This window comes from Paramormyrops kingsleyae, chromosome 22 (assembly GCF_048594095.1).
Source record: "Paramormyrops kingsleyae isolate MSU_618 chromosome 22, PKINGS_0.4, whole genome shotgun sequence".
NCBI lineage: Eukaryota > Metazoa > Chordata > Actinopteri > Osteoglossiformes > Mormyridae > Paramormyrops > Paramormyrops kingsleyae.
Genome location: NC_132818.1, coordinates 16,521,733 through 16,536,487, shown reverse-complemented (window position 1 = coordinate 16,536,487; position 14,755 = coordinate 16,521,733). Strand labels below are relative to the sequence as shown.

At 48.7% G+C, this 14,755-nt stretch overlaps 1 protein-coding gene across 5 annotated transcripts; it reads left to right on the top strand.

The window, feature by feature from the left end:
* Nucleotides 1-1,617: 1,617 nt before the first annotated feature.
* Nucleotides 1,618-14,704, top strand: LOC111849218 (cAMP-dependent protein kinase catalytic subunit alpha). Of its 5 annotated transcripts, none has more exons than XM_023821915.2 (11): nucleotides 1,618-2,287; nucleotides 6,028-6,135; nucleotides 8,025-8,086; nucleotides 8,560-8,688; nucleotides 9,111-9,209; nucleotides 10,358-10,440; nucleotides 10,554-10,680; nucleotides 10,775-10,870; nucleotides 11,019-11,141; nucleotides 11,760-11,924; nucleotides 12,366-14,704. In XM_023821915.2, exons 1-11 carry the CDS (start codon nucleotides 2,242-2,244, stop codon nucleotides 12,489-12,491), a joined length of 1,164 nt encoding a protein of 387 aa, XP_023677683.1. In that variant the 5' UTR covers nucleotides 1,618-2,241; the 3' UTR covers nucleotides 12,492-14,704. The 5 variants fall into 5 exon arrangements, with proteins under 5 accessions (XP_023677683.1, XP_023677686.1, XP_023677682.1 ...); XM_023821914.2 differs by lacking the exon at nucleotides 1,618-2,287 and adding an exon at nucleotides 4,823-5,142; XM_023821917.2 differs by lacking the exon at nucleotides 1,618-2,287 and adding an exon at nucleotides 5,183-5,570.
* The last annotated feature ends 51 nt before the right edge of the window (nucleotides 14,705-14,755 follow it).

Here is a 14,755-nt window from a genome sequence, read left to right as displayed (position 1 = left end):
AGGTCCGACTCATCTGGTGTTGCTAGGCAACTGGATCTGCTTCCATGAGAAGAGCAGGACCGGATCTAACACTACGTCTTCCGTCATTAGGGCAACGCTGCCTCTCTCATTCACATGGTTACGATGTTGACTTTCATTTTCTCTCCAAATTTGGCCAGATGAACCACTAAATCTTCCATTCCCTCTCCTATGTGTCTTACCTCAGCAGCCAGGCTGGGAAAATGTACATGAAAGATTAACTGTGATGCGATCAGGATTTGGATATGTCATGTTGCTAATTAACTGGTATTATGTTATTACCATAACGTGTTTGTAAAATATTAAAATGATTTAACATGACAGTGGCTCATCGGACAGCACTGTCGCCTCGCACCTCTGGGATTGAATCGTGCTTCCGTTCTCTGTGTGTGGTGTTTGCATGTTCTTTGCATATTGAGCAGGTTTCTTCTCAGTCTAAAGACTTAAACACTAGTGGTTTGGTTAAATGGGATTCTGTTTTTGCGAATAGTGTATGGCTGAATGTGTGCGAGTGCCATGAGTTTTACTTAGTTGTGGAGGATCATGGGTCCTGTATTGTGCTGATATACTGTCCAATGTGTCAGCCAGCCTTGTGCCTTATACTGTGTGGGATATACTCCAGCCCCCTATGATCCTGACCTGGATAAAAGGTAGGAGTTTGGATGGATTGTTTAATATGTTAATATATTGCCCCCCCAACATGGTGGTTAGTGTTCCAACTCCTTGCCTGTATCGTCAGATGGCAAAAGTTTTTTTAACTGAATCAAGCCTTGACGTGCATGAAACATCTGGTGAGTAGAATAAATGCAGCCACAAACAGCCCTTGCGCAAAACTTTGGCAAAAGTACCTTCGTAGAAACCAGGAGAATAAGAACGTGTATACGTCGTAACATTCAATGATGACCTCAGTGTGTTGTACTTTGAAAATGAATTAGATATTCTTGCCATGAATTAATGTTACTGCATAGCCAACTGGTTCTTCTGAGGTAAATATTAAAGCTGTGTGTGTGTCTTTCGCGCTCTCTCTCTCTCTCTAAATATATATATATATATATATGCTTTAAAATGTTTAATGCAGTAATTCTTTGTGTGTATTTGTATTTGGTTTCAGTGTCGTACATAGTACAATACGGGCTGCCAACAGCAAAAACAGCGATTTAACATTCTGCAGCCGTAGACTCTACTCGTGCCTTAAAAGTCTGACCAGCCTTCTATAAATAGACTGCTGCTGACGTCACTCGGCCAATCACAGATTATCCGGGCGGGAGGGGGTCGGCGAGGCCATTGGTATTAGACGCCTTGCTTTTTGATAACCAATCTAAATTCTACAGATGGAGCGGTTTCTATGTCAGACTACCAACACATTTTGGCGGATTAGCCAACCAAAATTATTTAATAGAAATGTGGGCGTGGCCGAATTGGGAGGAAAATAATAGGTGACGTTATTCGTTGGTGTATGGGGGCGGGGGGAAATTATTTTGACAGTTGAATATTGACTAATCAAAATGGCTCAAAGATTTGACACAACGTTTTGTATCCTATCAATAACCGATGTGAACTGTCTATCATATTGAAGTGACCTATAGGCTCTGGGCAAAGGCGGTACATCTTGTAAGGCTGGAGTCAACCTATCAACCCAAGTCCGAGGATTAATGGGGGGGAATGTCGGTCTGGGTATTTTGTTATCGGTAGTGGATTTAGACAAGGCTTCGGAACCGGGGTCGGGAAAGGAAGGGAATAGTATTTTGAATAGTGGGCACTCGAATTAATTCGGGTTATTGATCTCGGGGAGGATTAAAAAAATAATAATAAAACGTAGATCCGAGGGGGAACCGCGGTGGTGGCTACGAGAAGGTACAGGTGAGGAAAGAAGATCCGAACCGGGTTCGGCGTGCTGGACTGGGTCCGGGGGTGTCGGAAGCTTAACATAAGCGTAGGAATAGGCGAGCTTCCCCCACCAACGTCCCACTGGTAGCAGATATACGCGCTCGCGAGATCGCAACTGCTTTTTCCCCTCCTCCTCCTAAGGGAGCAACGAAAGAAGTGCACGGGAGTTATTAAGGCGAATATATGCATTTTAGCTCGCATACTAGCTAGCTAGCTACATAACTAGCTAGTCGACTGTACCATCAGGTCCAGGCAGCCCAGACCCGTCCTGGAAAGGATCGTGAAGAGAACAGCCGGGATCGCCGAGTCAAGGGATTCCCTGCTCGGCCTGCAATCATGGGCAACGCGCCCACCGCCAAGAAGGGCAGCGAGATGGAAAGCGGTGAGCATTTTCACTACGGTAATGGCGATGTGTAGAGGGGCTGCAAGGCTTTCACGTAGCCTGATTGTTAGCTGCACGTCGGCCGTGCTCCGGCTTCGAGCCCCGACCAGCTTACGCCTACTCAGTGGGGCCGTAGCGTTACCAGAAAGCGCCTAGCTAGCTGGAAAACTGGCCTCCTTCCGAATGGTAGTGAGAAGACGCGCGGTAGCCATGCAGAGCCGAGGCGAAATGCACCGTGATGGTAATGGCACTGCAGTGATCGGGCCCAGCGCAGCCAAGCCATTGATCTGCTGGTTAGGGGAGCAACTTATTTTCCCTTGATTTCTCATATGTACTTGGAGAAGAATAAATACTGATATTGAGCCTTATTGTCGTGTAGAATAGTCTTGCTCTGTACCTCGACCCGGCTGGGGGTTTGAGCTTGTCATCCCATCGGGGGTGTGAATGTCTCGGACAGGCTGACAGTGTACGCACGACATGCCATCCGCACTTTTAACATGCGGGGGTGGGGGGGCAGGGATGTGTGTAGTTGGGTCCTGCTACTTGTTGCGTGATCAGAAGCCCCCGTTGCTGTGTTGCATTCCCCGCCCCCTCCCCTTTAGGGACAGTAGATGAGATTGGTTGTTTGTTAGAGGACCGAGCCGTATTTAGATTAATGAAAAGGATTGCCCCCCCAGCCACCACCCCCCACCCCCCGCGCGCACTCGGCATTTCCCCTTTGAAAGAACGCTTGTGATACTACAATAACAATAAACCAAGCCATAACATCGATGCATTTCACGGTTTGGCCCTTTTTGTCGGAGAAACGAAGTTATTGTGGAACTGAGAGTTAAATGTATGAGTTGATGCAGAGCCTCACGGGGGGTTGGATACTGGCTGTGGCATATGAGGAGGGTGGCATTTTCAGCCCTAACTGAGTGGAGCGATGTCGTGCTCTAGGGCCAGATGAGTGGGCCTCTAGCTTCTGGGTATGGGCTGGGCTCTCATCTGGTTCCTCGCCTGTCAGGGATGATGTAGATAGTCTCTTTATTGTGGGAATTGGGGGGAGTGGGGTTGTGTGTGTGTGTGTCTGTGTGTAACGTTTGTGTAGCTTTTGGGCACATTTGCCTCTGGCCGGTATCCAGAAATGGTCAGTAGGTCTTCGCAAACTGATATCGGCTGTGAATGTGCAGCGAAAGGTCAGCGGTGAGTCGTCGCGAAATTGCTGGGCTTTCAGCTTTTGGCACTAGAGGTTTTTCCAAGTGTGGTTTAAATGTTCATTCATTTCTGTGGCTCGTCTGTGGTCGCCTCGTCGTTGGCAGTCGTGTGTTTGTATATGCGTGTGTACGCTGCTCTTTACCCAGGATGGGAATCGCTCATGACCCCTTTAGCTCGATTTCTTTTCTTGCTCTTGGAAACTGTGAGATAAAGAGTGTTTTTTCCAAAAGCAGAAAGGCTTTTAAAACATCTTGGCTGCCATCCCCGGGATCCCCTGGTCTGGCTTTGAGAGGAGTTGTAGAGGAGACTGACTCCTCAGCTTTCTGTATATTGTGTGAGCCCCCCCCCACCATACACACACACACCAGGCTGTTGGTTGAGCTGGTTGTGAGGTTAACTGCTAGTGAGGCACTGGCTCTGACGGATCACGCGCTCTCCCCTCCTCCTGGGGGTCGGGTCCTGATATAGAGAACGATCTCTCAAACAACATGTGACAGAGCAAACTCAGAAAAAGTGGCCTCTTTTGTGTGGCAGTCCCTGCCCCCCCCACCCCCCCCCCCACCACCAGCAAGACACCCCCATTGCACTTCACGGGTAACGTGCACACAGGCACAGAATAACAGATCCCTGCCCAAGACTTACTTGTTTTACCTTAGAAAGCATTTCTGACTAGTGACTGTGACAGTCGTCTGCTTTGTAATTTGTTTACTCGGTGCACTGGTTAAGTTATTTAACACGTGACCCGAGGCTTGAAGGTTAAACTTCTCACAGGGAGGCGCGGCAATTAAACTGGTCGAATGACTTCAGTAAATATTCGGCGTGAGCTGCGGGACAGGGCAGTGCCCTCGGCAGAGTCGCCTCCCAAACGAGTCGACGCGACGCGCCGAGTCGCGTGTGATGAGAGCAAAAGCTGCCGCATGGCGGACTCTCCGTGACTGAAATGTGCGAGGCCACCTCCACAGGGAGGTCGCCTTTGATGGGAGTTGTTCGGAATGAGGCCTGACCAGAATCGCCGGGGTGATTGTCGCCACGTGCCCTTGCCACGGGGATTGTTAGCATCATGCTTATCTGCGAGGTGGTATAAGCTGGGGAGCTGTGGCGAGTTGCTTTTCCGGTAACAGCTGCAGGTCTGCCCAGGACAGACCCATGGCCTTCTGCTCCGGAACTGGATATGGAAATGGCTCCTACCCTTGTTGGACAGGCTTGTCTGAGTCCTGACATATTTGGCTGATGAGGGGGCCCACAGGAAGGAACCGGGGGGGGGAGGGGGGGATGGGTTTGATGGGATTGGGTTGGGACGGGAAATCGGGGAGTGGCGTGTGCTTAGGGGGCCCCAGCGCTACGGACGAGTCGTGCTCCAGAACAAGCACTGGGATTCCTGCTTCTACACGGGGGAGACCCAGGCAACATTGCTGGCTGAGATCCCGCAGTTAGGCCAGGAATCCATCCCTCCCTGGGGGACATTGGCACCGTCTCTGTGTCCCCGATGCGTCTTCCACCCACCCAGAGCGCTTGAGCCACTGTGCTGCTGACCATGTCAGCCCTGCATAGGCTGACAGGGAAGCTCTTCCATCGTGGCGGACCCTGCCTCAGGGACACCTGGAGCGGGGAGCAAGCTCACTACCGGACCCAGGATGAGCCCGCGGCCTACGGCCAGAGTGCGTGAGTCAGGCTGGGGGGGAAATACAAGAGCATTTTTAGGAAGGGAGATATTTATCCCCCCCCACTGGATACCCTTCTTCGTTGGTCTCCTAACTCTGGGTAGATGTTTTTCCCGGACGTAAATCTCCCGTAAGCTACTGCAGGAAGGTCCGATTGTGGACAAAACAAAGAAGTGCGGCTCTCGAGAAGGCCTGCTGTTGTAGATGAAGCACTTTTGCAAGCGAACGTTGCCGAAGAAGAGGTCATCACGAAAGCACACAGGGGGCCAGTAGCTGGTGGTGCCCTTTGATGTCTGGATCAGAAGCTGGGTGGGCGAGCCTTGTGTTTTTAAATTTTTTTTTTGTTTTAATTTAACGGCTTGTGGTGGTTGTTTGGAGCTGGGTATCCACGGCAACCCGGACGGGGCTCAGTGTCCATCTCCAAGGTAACGCGTTCGTCTGTCTGAAAGAGTGGGCGGGCGTGTGGATGGACCGGGCAACGGGTTAGGGAGTTTCTCTCCAAGGCGACCGGTCCAGGGGTCGGTCTCCATGGTGCCGATTGGACTTGCCTTGTCGGGGCTGTGCGTGTGTTTGTCGGTAATCCGTCTCCACGCCTGGGGTCCCCGTGTGTATTTTTTTACAGCCAGTCTTCTGACATACAATCAAGGTGGAGCATTCACAGTATCTAAAAATATCCCCACGGCTTCTGCTCACTTGCATAACAAGGGCAGGTCTGTGTACATCCACTTCCTGGCTGTTCTTAAAGGGACCTCGACAGCTTTGTTTGTTTTTGGAAACATAGGGCTGTCTCCCTTTTTTCTTAAAAAGAAAAAAAAAAATACTAAATACAATCCAATAGTGCTTCAGGGCAGGATTTGATTGTGTTTTCGTTTGTGTCTGTAGGAAATCGGTTGAGAAAGGAAGTGTGGATGGACCGTGTTTATCGAGAAGGTTCTGTGTATGGACCGGCGGATCTGGGATTGCCCATAAACTCTCTGCGGACCTGCGGAGGTAGCCAAATCGATGGGGGCGCTATTGATCCCGGTCTCTCATTTGTTTGTGGATGCTGGGGAGGGCAAAATGAGGTCGGGCCCGAGAGCCATTATGAAATAACCGTTGCTTCTCCCCCCCCCCCAACACCTCCCGCTCTCACAGTGTGTCACTCGGAGCTGTTGACGAGCAGATCCTGACCAATAGCTGTGAGATACTTGGGGCAGATTCCGAGTGGGATAAGAGCCTTTGGGGCAGATCTGCACATGTCACAGCCGTTCCTGGGAGGGGGAGGTATCCCTCTACTGGGGAGGCACAGCTGGGCACCAGTCTACTGTAAGTCCAAGGCTTGCGACATGAGGCAGGTAATGGACGGTTGTGAGGAAACAGACAGAAGCGTGTCATGTGACAGGAAGAATGGCAAGACAGGATGGGAAGAGGGCGGAGATGAAGAGCAGGCAGGGTCACGGATGGCGAGGGGCAAAAAGCAAGCAAGATCTGAAGCGGCGTAGCAGCTCTGCTTGGCTTCAGGAATCCAAGCAGACGCACGTTTAAAGCACCTTTTAGGTCATGTGACAGTTATGTAGGACGTGTTCTAGCCACCTTCTGACCACCGAAGCTGAACAGCTCTGCCGCAGACCTTCCTGGAGGTCCCTGTCCCAAGGGGCTGTCAACATCTCCATAGAAGGATGGGGGTTTTACCATGGGAAGCGTAGTGGGTCCATTTCTTGGAGGAGTCCCTGCAGGGGACGTGCTTCTGGGGCCAAATAAACAAAGCCAAGTCTGTCTGGACTTTGTCCCACGCTGCGCTCTCCGTGTGGCTCGCTTTCTGTGTGTGTGTGTGTGTGTGTGTGTGTGTGTGTGTGTGTGTGTGTGTGTGTGTGTGTGTGTGTGTGTGTGTGTCCACGTGTGCGTGCCCAAAGAAGCCCGACTCTAATGAGGCTTCTGCTCTCACTAACATGGGGCGGGGGATTTTCGAGACGAGCCGCGAGAGGGAACGTCAAAGGTGGAAGCGGCTGTGGGCAGCGTGCCGCTTGTGGTCGTCTCGGTGACAAAAACTGGAATAAATCCATGTGAAGATTGTGCTGTCCCAGGAGTCCTGTACTGCTTTAGTACACTAGCTCTGTATTGAGTGGTGTTAGCGATGGTTGTACCCAACGTCGATAGTTATGTAATACTTGCTAGCTTGCGATCGTTTTGCTAAATTTGATTTGTGTGCTTCTGGCCTAACCGCTAACGGCTAAAGCGACTAGCATCTCTTCGCTGGCCTTAGCGGGCGGTGGGGGTTCTCACCCGTGCTTCAGCGGACGAGGCTTCGAGAAGCACGTCCCGTGGCCTCGGTGAGCGGCCAGGGCTGATAACGGGGAGGAACAGGTTGTTATTCTGGTGAACGATTAGCCAGTAGAGATAAGGAGTGGTGCAGCCCTGTAGCATGCTGGGTGATGGCGGGAACAGGCCCCCCGGCTGCTCGTCCCCTGTTATCGGAGATATCCGGGGGGGGCTTCTCTCTCGAGCGGCTCCCCACCACAGTCCTATCATGGCTAACATGCGGTCCTTTGATGTTGCCGCAGGTGGCGCCGGCGGTTGGCGGCCAGGGTCGCACGTGATTGGCTGATTCCTGGAAATCACACTGTTAAGCACACAGCCGGTCATGTGGTCTTGTGATCACTGGCTGATGACGAATCGGTGAATACCCCAGGCTAGCCAGCCTGCATCCTCTGGCATAGCATGTTCCTGTTAAGTTTCGGACAGTCGGGGAAGAGGGATTCTAGTGGCCTCTGGGTTCAGGAAGCTGTTTATGAGAGAACATTTCAGCTGTCATTTGGTCAATCAGAGCCACCTGTTCACCAGAACCTAGCTGCTGTTTGCTTATTATTATTATTAATATTATTTTGTTGTCTCTTTTATAGTGAAGGAGTTTCTCGCAAAAGCCAAAGAAGATTTTCTTAAGAAATGGGAGAACCCAGCACAGGTGGGTTATGGGGTGTGGACGTCATGGGAATGGACTGGGCTGGACAAGGGGACTTGCCAAGGCCTGATACCAGAGCTTACCTTCACTCACACATAAATACAGCGCTTGTTTACTGTCTGTTGTTTACGGTGCTCTGACACGCACATACACATGCACGCTGATCATGGCACTATCGTTTCCCCCTGGCTGTCGCACAGCACACCGCCATGCTCTCGCAGCTTTATATTCGGGTACAAACACAAGGGGGAGCCGCGCTTCACCGATTTGTGCCCGTGCACAAAGCTGCCAGCTCTCCCACGTCTGCCTTGTGTATTTTTTGACTTTCTGCCACCTGGTGGCCAAGTGTGGAAGGCCCATCCCAAGATGTGAGGATTGGGTGGGGGAGATCAGATACTGTGAACCATCATGCGCATCTAAAAATGGCATGGATTCCGAGTTATATTATTCTCTGTTGCGCCCCCCCCCCCCCCCAGAACACAGCTTCGCTGGACCAGTTCGAGCGGCTAAAGACGCTAGGCACGGGGTCGTTCGGACGAGTCATGCTGGTGAAGCACAAAGAGTCGGGTCAGCATTATGCCATGAAGATCCTAGACAAACAGAAGGTGAGCTCGACTTTGGCCGCGGACCAGTGTGCTGATAAAGAGAGCGAGTCCAAAGCTCGCCGATGGTGGGAGGGGCTTGGCTGATCTGAGAGAAGCCCCGCCCACCATCTGTGGCCTATGCATTTCCGTGCATCCCCACCCATAATTCAGAATCGCTTTGTTCAGCTCTAACTATATCGCTACATTAGAATAAATTTGCATATGAATTTTGTAGGCACTTCATCGTGCAGTCAGGAAATGCTCGTTATTGCATTTTGGTAAAAATACTGAAATAACCTCCTAATTGGACTAGATAACGCAGGAGATGGAGAAAACATGCAGAGTCACAGCTTAGCGGCGAATGGAGATCGAGGCCCAGATTCAGCTCTTCTGTAGCCGGTTTGAGAAGGGGTTTATTGGTAAACATGTCCATCCCCCCCAAGGTGGTGAAGCTGAAGCAGATTGAGCACACTCTCAACGAGAAGCGCATCCTGCAAGCCGTCAGTTTCCCTTTCCTTGTACGAGTGGAGCACTCCTTTAAGGTATGCACATCCATCTCTTCCAAGTGCTGCTCCAGGCTCCTCTGCTGCCCCATCCCAGGCGGCATAGGGGGTACACACTCACACCCAGTTGTACACTACAGGCAAATTAGAGATCCCACTTAGCCTACCTGCGTGTCTTTGGACTGGGTGGAGGGGGATCCTTATGACACAGAACATGCAAACCCCACATACAGAGCAAAGGTGGGATTCAAAGCCCCCCCCCAACCCTGTGTGAGGAAACACGGCTACTCATTGTTCATATCAGTGACGCCATGTTTCAATTTCCTGTTAAAAATTGCATTTTTATAAGCAAACAAGAGTGCTAAATAATAATCATCATTACTACCGGTATCCCCCGCTAACTATGAAATTTTTTGTAAGCCAAAACAGGTCGAAAACTGAAGAAGCGGTTAACAATTTATACAGGAAAAATTTTTGAGCATTGCCAGACGCAAAAAAATAACCCACAAAATCATACCAAATAACACTAACATATAGTAAACGCAGGAACGATGTGATACATGCACAGCTGATAAAATGTTACTGATTTATACTTTATATTATTATCGAGTAATGTGTACTGTACATAAGTATGTGCTACACTTTAATACTACTGGCAGCACAGTAGGTTTGTTTACACCAGCATCACCACAAACATGTGAGTAATGTTGCGAAATGAGGTTACGAAGGCTACAGCACCGCTAGGCCCTAACAGATTTTCAGCTCCACTATGATCTTGTGGGACCAGCCTCGTATATGTGGTCCATCGTTGATCGTTGTGGTCCATCATGCCACGCAAGACTATGTGCATAATTTTGTTCGTGATAAACAAATGCTAAACCCTATTTTTGCTTTTGTCCTTTTTTTTCGGTAAAGCGAAAATCCTCTTCGTATTTCTTTTGGTTAGCGAAAAACATGCTAATGTAGATCTTTTGTAAAAGTGGTATAAAGCAAACGTTTGTTAAGCGGGAGATACCTGTGTTATTGTTGTTTGTTGTTAATAATCAACATCAATGTTTTCGGTTTTTTTTTTGTTTTTTTTTTTTAATTTACGTAAACTTTGTTTTTGTTGGGAATTTATCGTAATGTAAGATGATGGGTAATGAGAGAGGGTTTGTCTGTGCCTAATGAGTCTCTCCAATCTGCAGGACAACAGTAACCTGTATATGGTGATGGAGTATGTACCAGGAGGTGAGATGTTCTCTCACTTGAGAAGGATCGGCAGGTTTAGGTGAGCTAGCTGACGACCCCCCTCCACTTCGCACAGCAGCCTATAACGTCACCCTGGATCTTTTGGCGAAGCCATCCTTTCTCTTTCTCTCTCTTTCCCTACCCCTTACACAGCGAGCCACACGCCCGATTCTACGCCGCCCAGATCGTGCTCACGTTCGAGTATTTGCACTCACTGGACCTCATCTACAGAGACCTGAAGCCAGAGAACCTGCTCATCGATCAGCAGGGCTACATACAGGTGAGTCTGCATTTAGCCGCCAACGCTGAGCCCTTTACCGGCATTTCGGAACCACTGTCGTCTGAGGCAAAGTTCTCTCACATCTGTTTCCAAGGTAACAGATTTTGGATTTGCCAAGAGAGTAAAAGGCAGGACCTGGACACTCTGCGGCACTCCAGAGTACCTGGCTCCTGAAATTATCCTCAGCAAGGTACGCTCGTCAGTTTCTGTGCCTCGTTTCCACGTTTTCTTCCGAAATTAAGTTGGCAGAGCAACGCTGGGGTGAATTGTTGGCACCTATGCCATGGAGTCTTGGTATCCTACTGAGTGTCTCAATGCCGCCACTCCTAATTCCTCAGGGGTATAACAAAGCGGTGGACTGGTGGGCCCTGGGAGTGCTGATCTACGAGATGGCTGCTGGATATCCTCCGTTCTTCGCTGACCAGCCCATCCAGATCTACGAGAAGATCGTCTCAGGGAAGGTAGGATTCCTTCAGACGCGGAGGCTTCCCATGTATTATTTTTTGGACAAATTCCAGATCGGGATTCTACATTAAGCAGCACTGTGGCCTCGTACCTCCAGGGTTGTGGTGTGAGTGTGGGCCCAGCACACGGGGTGTGGAGTCTGCCCAAAGTGTGCGACCTTGTGTGTACATGTCCTGCAGTGGGCTGGCATCCAGTCCAGGGTGTACCAGAACCTTGTGCCCTGTACCGCCTGCAGTAGGTTCTAGACTCCTAGGGGTGATCCTGTGCTACATAAGAGGTTATTAAAAAAAAAAAATGGATGGATGGCTTTTCCAGCATAGCCAAAACGTCCATCAGCTTTGATTTGCCTTCCCAAAGGATGACCATTTCCATGGAAACCAGTTTAAAACTTCCGTACAGCTTTACACTTTCTCTGTCCTGTCCTTCAGTTTCATTCTCGTGTTTTTTCCCCAAGCTATACCGTGAATGCTTTGGTCATTCTTCATAGTCAAAAGAATTATCTTCTCGCCGTACTTGACTTTCATTATCACTTTCAGTTTCTTCCCTTCTTCTCAAACGCCAAGGTTTTTCTGACCTCCTTCACTGACCACACCCTCTAATGTACTCCTACTCAGGTTCGCTTCCCCTCGCACTTCAGCTCCGACCTGAAGGACCTCTTGAGAAACCTACTCCAGGTAGACCTCACCAAGCGCTTCGGGAACCTCAAGAACGGCGTCAACGACATCAAGGGCCATAAGTGGTTCGCCACAACGGACTGGATCGCCATCTATCAGAGGAAGGTGAGCAGGCCAGACTGCTTCCATGTGTTGGTTCTGTTAGCGATCGAGTAGATTAGCAGGTGTTGATGCTGCGCAAATGTCTTGAAGGTCTAGAAATCATGCAAATCAAGGGATTCAGTTGGCTGTTGGTTAAAATGAACCAAGCAATGGTAACGCATACACACCCATATGCCTTGCACTTAATGTTATTGGTCAAATACAGGAAAACTATAGTTACATTTCAACAGGTAAAAGGACTGTGTTTAAGCAACATATCCCATGGGACTAGGCCTTAATGCATTTAATGAAGATTGCTTTAATTCTAACTGGATCATCAAAGAATGGACAAAGTTGGGTCACACTCAGCCTGTCAATTTGTTGACCTGAATCAGGTACTGGTTAGACTGGATACAGAAGACGTCAGCATTGGGATTCTGAATTAACACAAATCATTTCTTTTAGGTTGAGGCACCGTTTATACCCAAATGCAAAGGCCCAGGTGACACCAGCAACTTCGATGACTATGAAGAAGAGGAGATCCGAGTGTCCTTCACGGAGAAGTGTGCAAAGGAGTTTGCAGAGTTCTAGACCCAACTAACAGTAACCCAAGGAGAAAGGGGATGGATATATAAATATATATATATAAAATATATATATGGGAGACGGTTTTTTTTTTTGGGGTGGGGTGGGGTAAGTTGATACACTAGGCTGCCAATCTCCATCCACCAACAGCCCAAACTCCTGTGTGGAGAGCTGCTGATAATTGGAAGAGATTGAAGACCACAGACATCCAGCAGTGTTGTATTTTCCGTTTCTCACTTTTTTTTTTTTTTTTTTTATAACATTCTTTCTTCACAGTGGTCAGTGAGTAGGGAGAAGGGTTTGAAGAATAGGACTAAGGTCTAACTTAACTTGGTTCCTTTTTTATCTGTCATTGCTGGGAACATGGCTGCAGATTTTAAATCACGACATGATTCATTTTCTGGTATTGTCGATGTCTCCCTTAGACTCTTCCTCGGGTGGAGCTTTGCCAAACAAGGGTTGATTAATCTCTGTTGTTTCTGAAAGTCTTTGCCTCCCCTCCCCCCTCCTCCCCCTGGCGTCCCTTGTTTCTTGCCGAGTGACCACGTGTGATTGGTCGAAAGAAGGCTTAACGATCCCACGGTCTTAATGCCAAGGATCTGCCAGGCCACTTTTAGGAGAGCATGCGGGGCGCCGTGAATGACACGCCCGTGGGTCCAGAACCGGCTCCTGCGTCTTCCGTTCGCTGCTCGCTGGTTTTCAGGATGACGTCTGCGATAGCTTATACTCGGTGGACATACGTCTCCATATTAATCGATCGACTCAATTTTATGTTTAATGCTTAAATCCCCGACATATTGCGGGTTTCCTCACATCCCCTATTAAACTTTGTAATTGACCGGAGGTTACCTGACCAAGAATTAACTTGACTAGATGTTCTTCCTATAGCCGATCCGTGCGTGCCGGTCTGTCTGCATAACACCATACTGTGTCAGACGTTCTGCGTGGCCTCTCGGCAGAGGGAGGTATGATTTAGAAAATGAAATGATCCGCTGGCAGAAGCCACTGTATAGTCGACAATTTATAGGTGTGGCGCGCTGAAAGCACGTGACCCCTTCCCCCCTCGACTGCGTGCGTCATTCCATCCACCTGGAGACGGCTTCTGCACTTAAACTGCTCGACGACGTTGTTAAAACATGTTCACTGAACTATAAAGTATTTGGAGCCCGATAAGCAGACTAAGTCCTTTTGTGGATTTAGTATAACCTAATCATGCTTAATATTTTAAGGTTGAATATGGAAGGTTTCGTGAAATGCTCCCCCGCTTTCGTTTTAATTGCTTTAAATGTATGGTTTTGCAAAGGATATAAGTTAGTCGTGGTTCTGTGGTGAGACTGTCGTATGGGTGAAGCTGCAGAGGCTCGTGCACCGTGTGGTTAAGTTTAGGGATGGGGCAGGGTAACCGACGCTCGCTCTCGCGTAGCCAAAACCGTTATCGCGTGCGCGCAGTGTCTCCGGTTCTGCGTTCGTACTCGGTTCCCACCGAGATGGCATTTTTCTTTTCTTTTTTTTTGCAGCCAAGATTAAGGGTCGTCCGATATTACCTACAGCCTAACGCTATGAACACTAGCAGGTTGTCACGTATTAATTCCACTACACTTTTTTGAATAATTTTTTCGTAGCTTTTTTGTTTTGTTTTTGTAAAAATGTCTCTGCGGTAAAATTTTGCGATGTTTTACCGCGCGGGGCTTCCCCCTCCCTTCTCCGTTTGCTTGTGATGCTCAAGATAGCAGAATTTGCTGCTGATCTTTTTAGTGATCAGGTTTAAGTGGTGGGGGGAGAATTCCGTGCCAGGAAACCCCCATTCCTTGTAGACACGCTAATGAATGACATCGGAAATCCAGTTCATTTTTATTTATGATTTCTGTCTTGTACGTCCATCTAGCCACACCCCCTTCACTACCACCTCCTTCGTGGGTCTGGTTTGCCTCCGATTCCTAACACTTCTTACAAATTTTACTTTTTAAAATAAGTTATTATACCGTTCATATTTTCTAAATGTATTTTCAGTAACATGAACCTGTTCTCCCAATGGTGGAGCCTGTCATACCTTTCTGGATACTATATTGTATACTGTAACTCTGCCTTTGACAGTCTTAAATATTTTCCCTCTTCCGTACAACTTGGCGGAGACCCGTAGGACAGAAGTACGTCAGAGAAAAAAAAGTAATATTTTACATCATGTATCATTCCAATAAAGTTTTACTTGTTAAAATTAACTGCCTGTGAATTTGTCATTTATATTCATCGCATCTGTGCAGCAGTCGTCA

Excerpts from the sequence above, each read along its gene's own strand:
- LOC111849218 (XM_023821914.2), top strand. The coding sequence starts at position 5,019 with ATGTCAGCCCTGCATAGGCTGACAGGGAAGCTCTTCCATCGTGGCGGA. Across the intron at positions 6,136-8,024 it reads CTCTCTGCGGACCTGCGGAG|TGAAGGAGTTTCTCGCAAAA; the intron begins GTAGCCAAATCG and ends TCTCTTTTATAG. Across the intron at positions 10,441-10,553 it reads AGAAGGATCGGCAGGTTTAG|CGAGCCACACGCCCGATTCT; the intron begins GTGAGCTAGCTG and ends CCCCTTACACAG.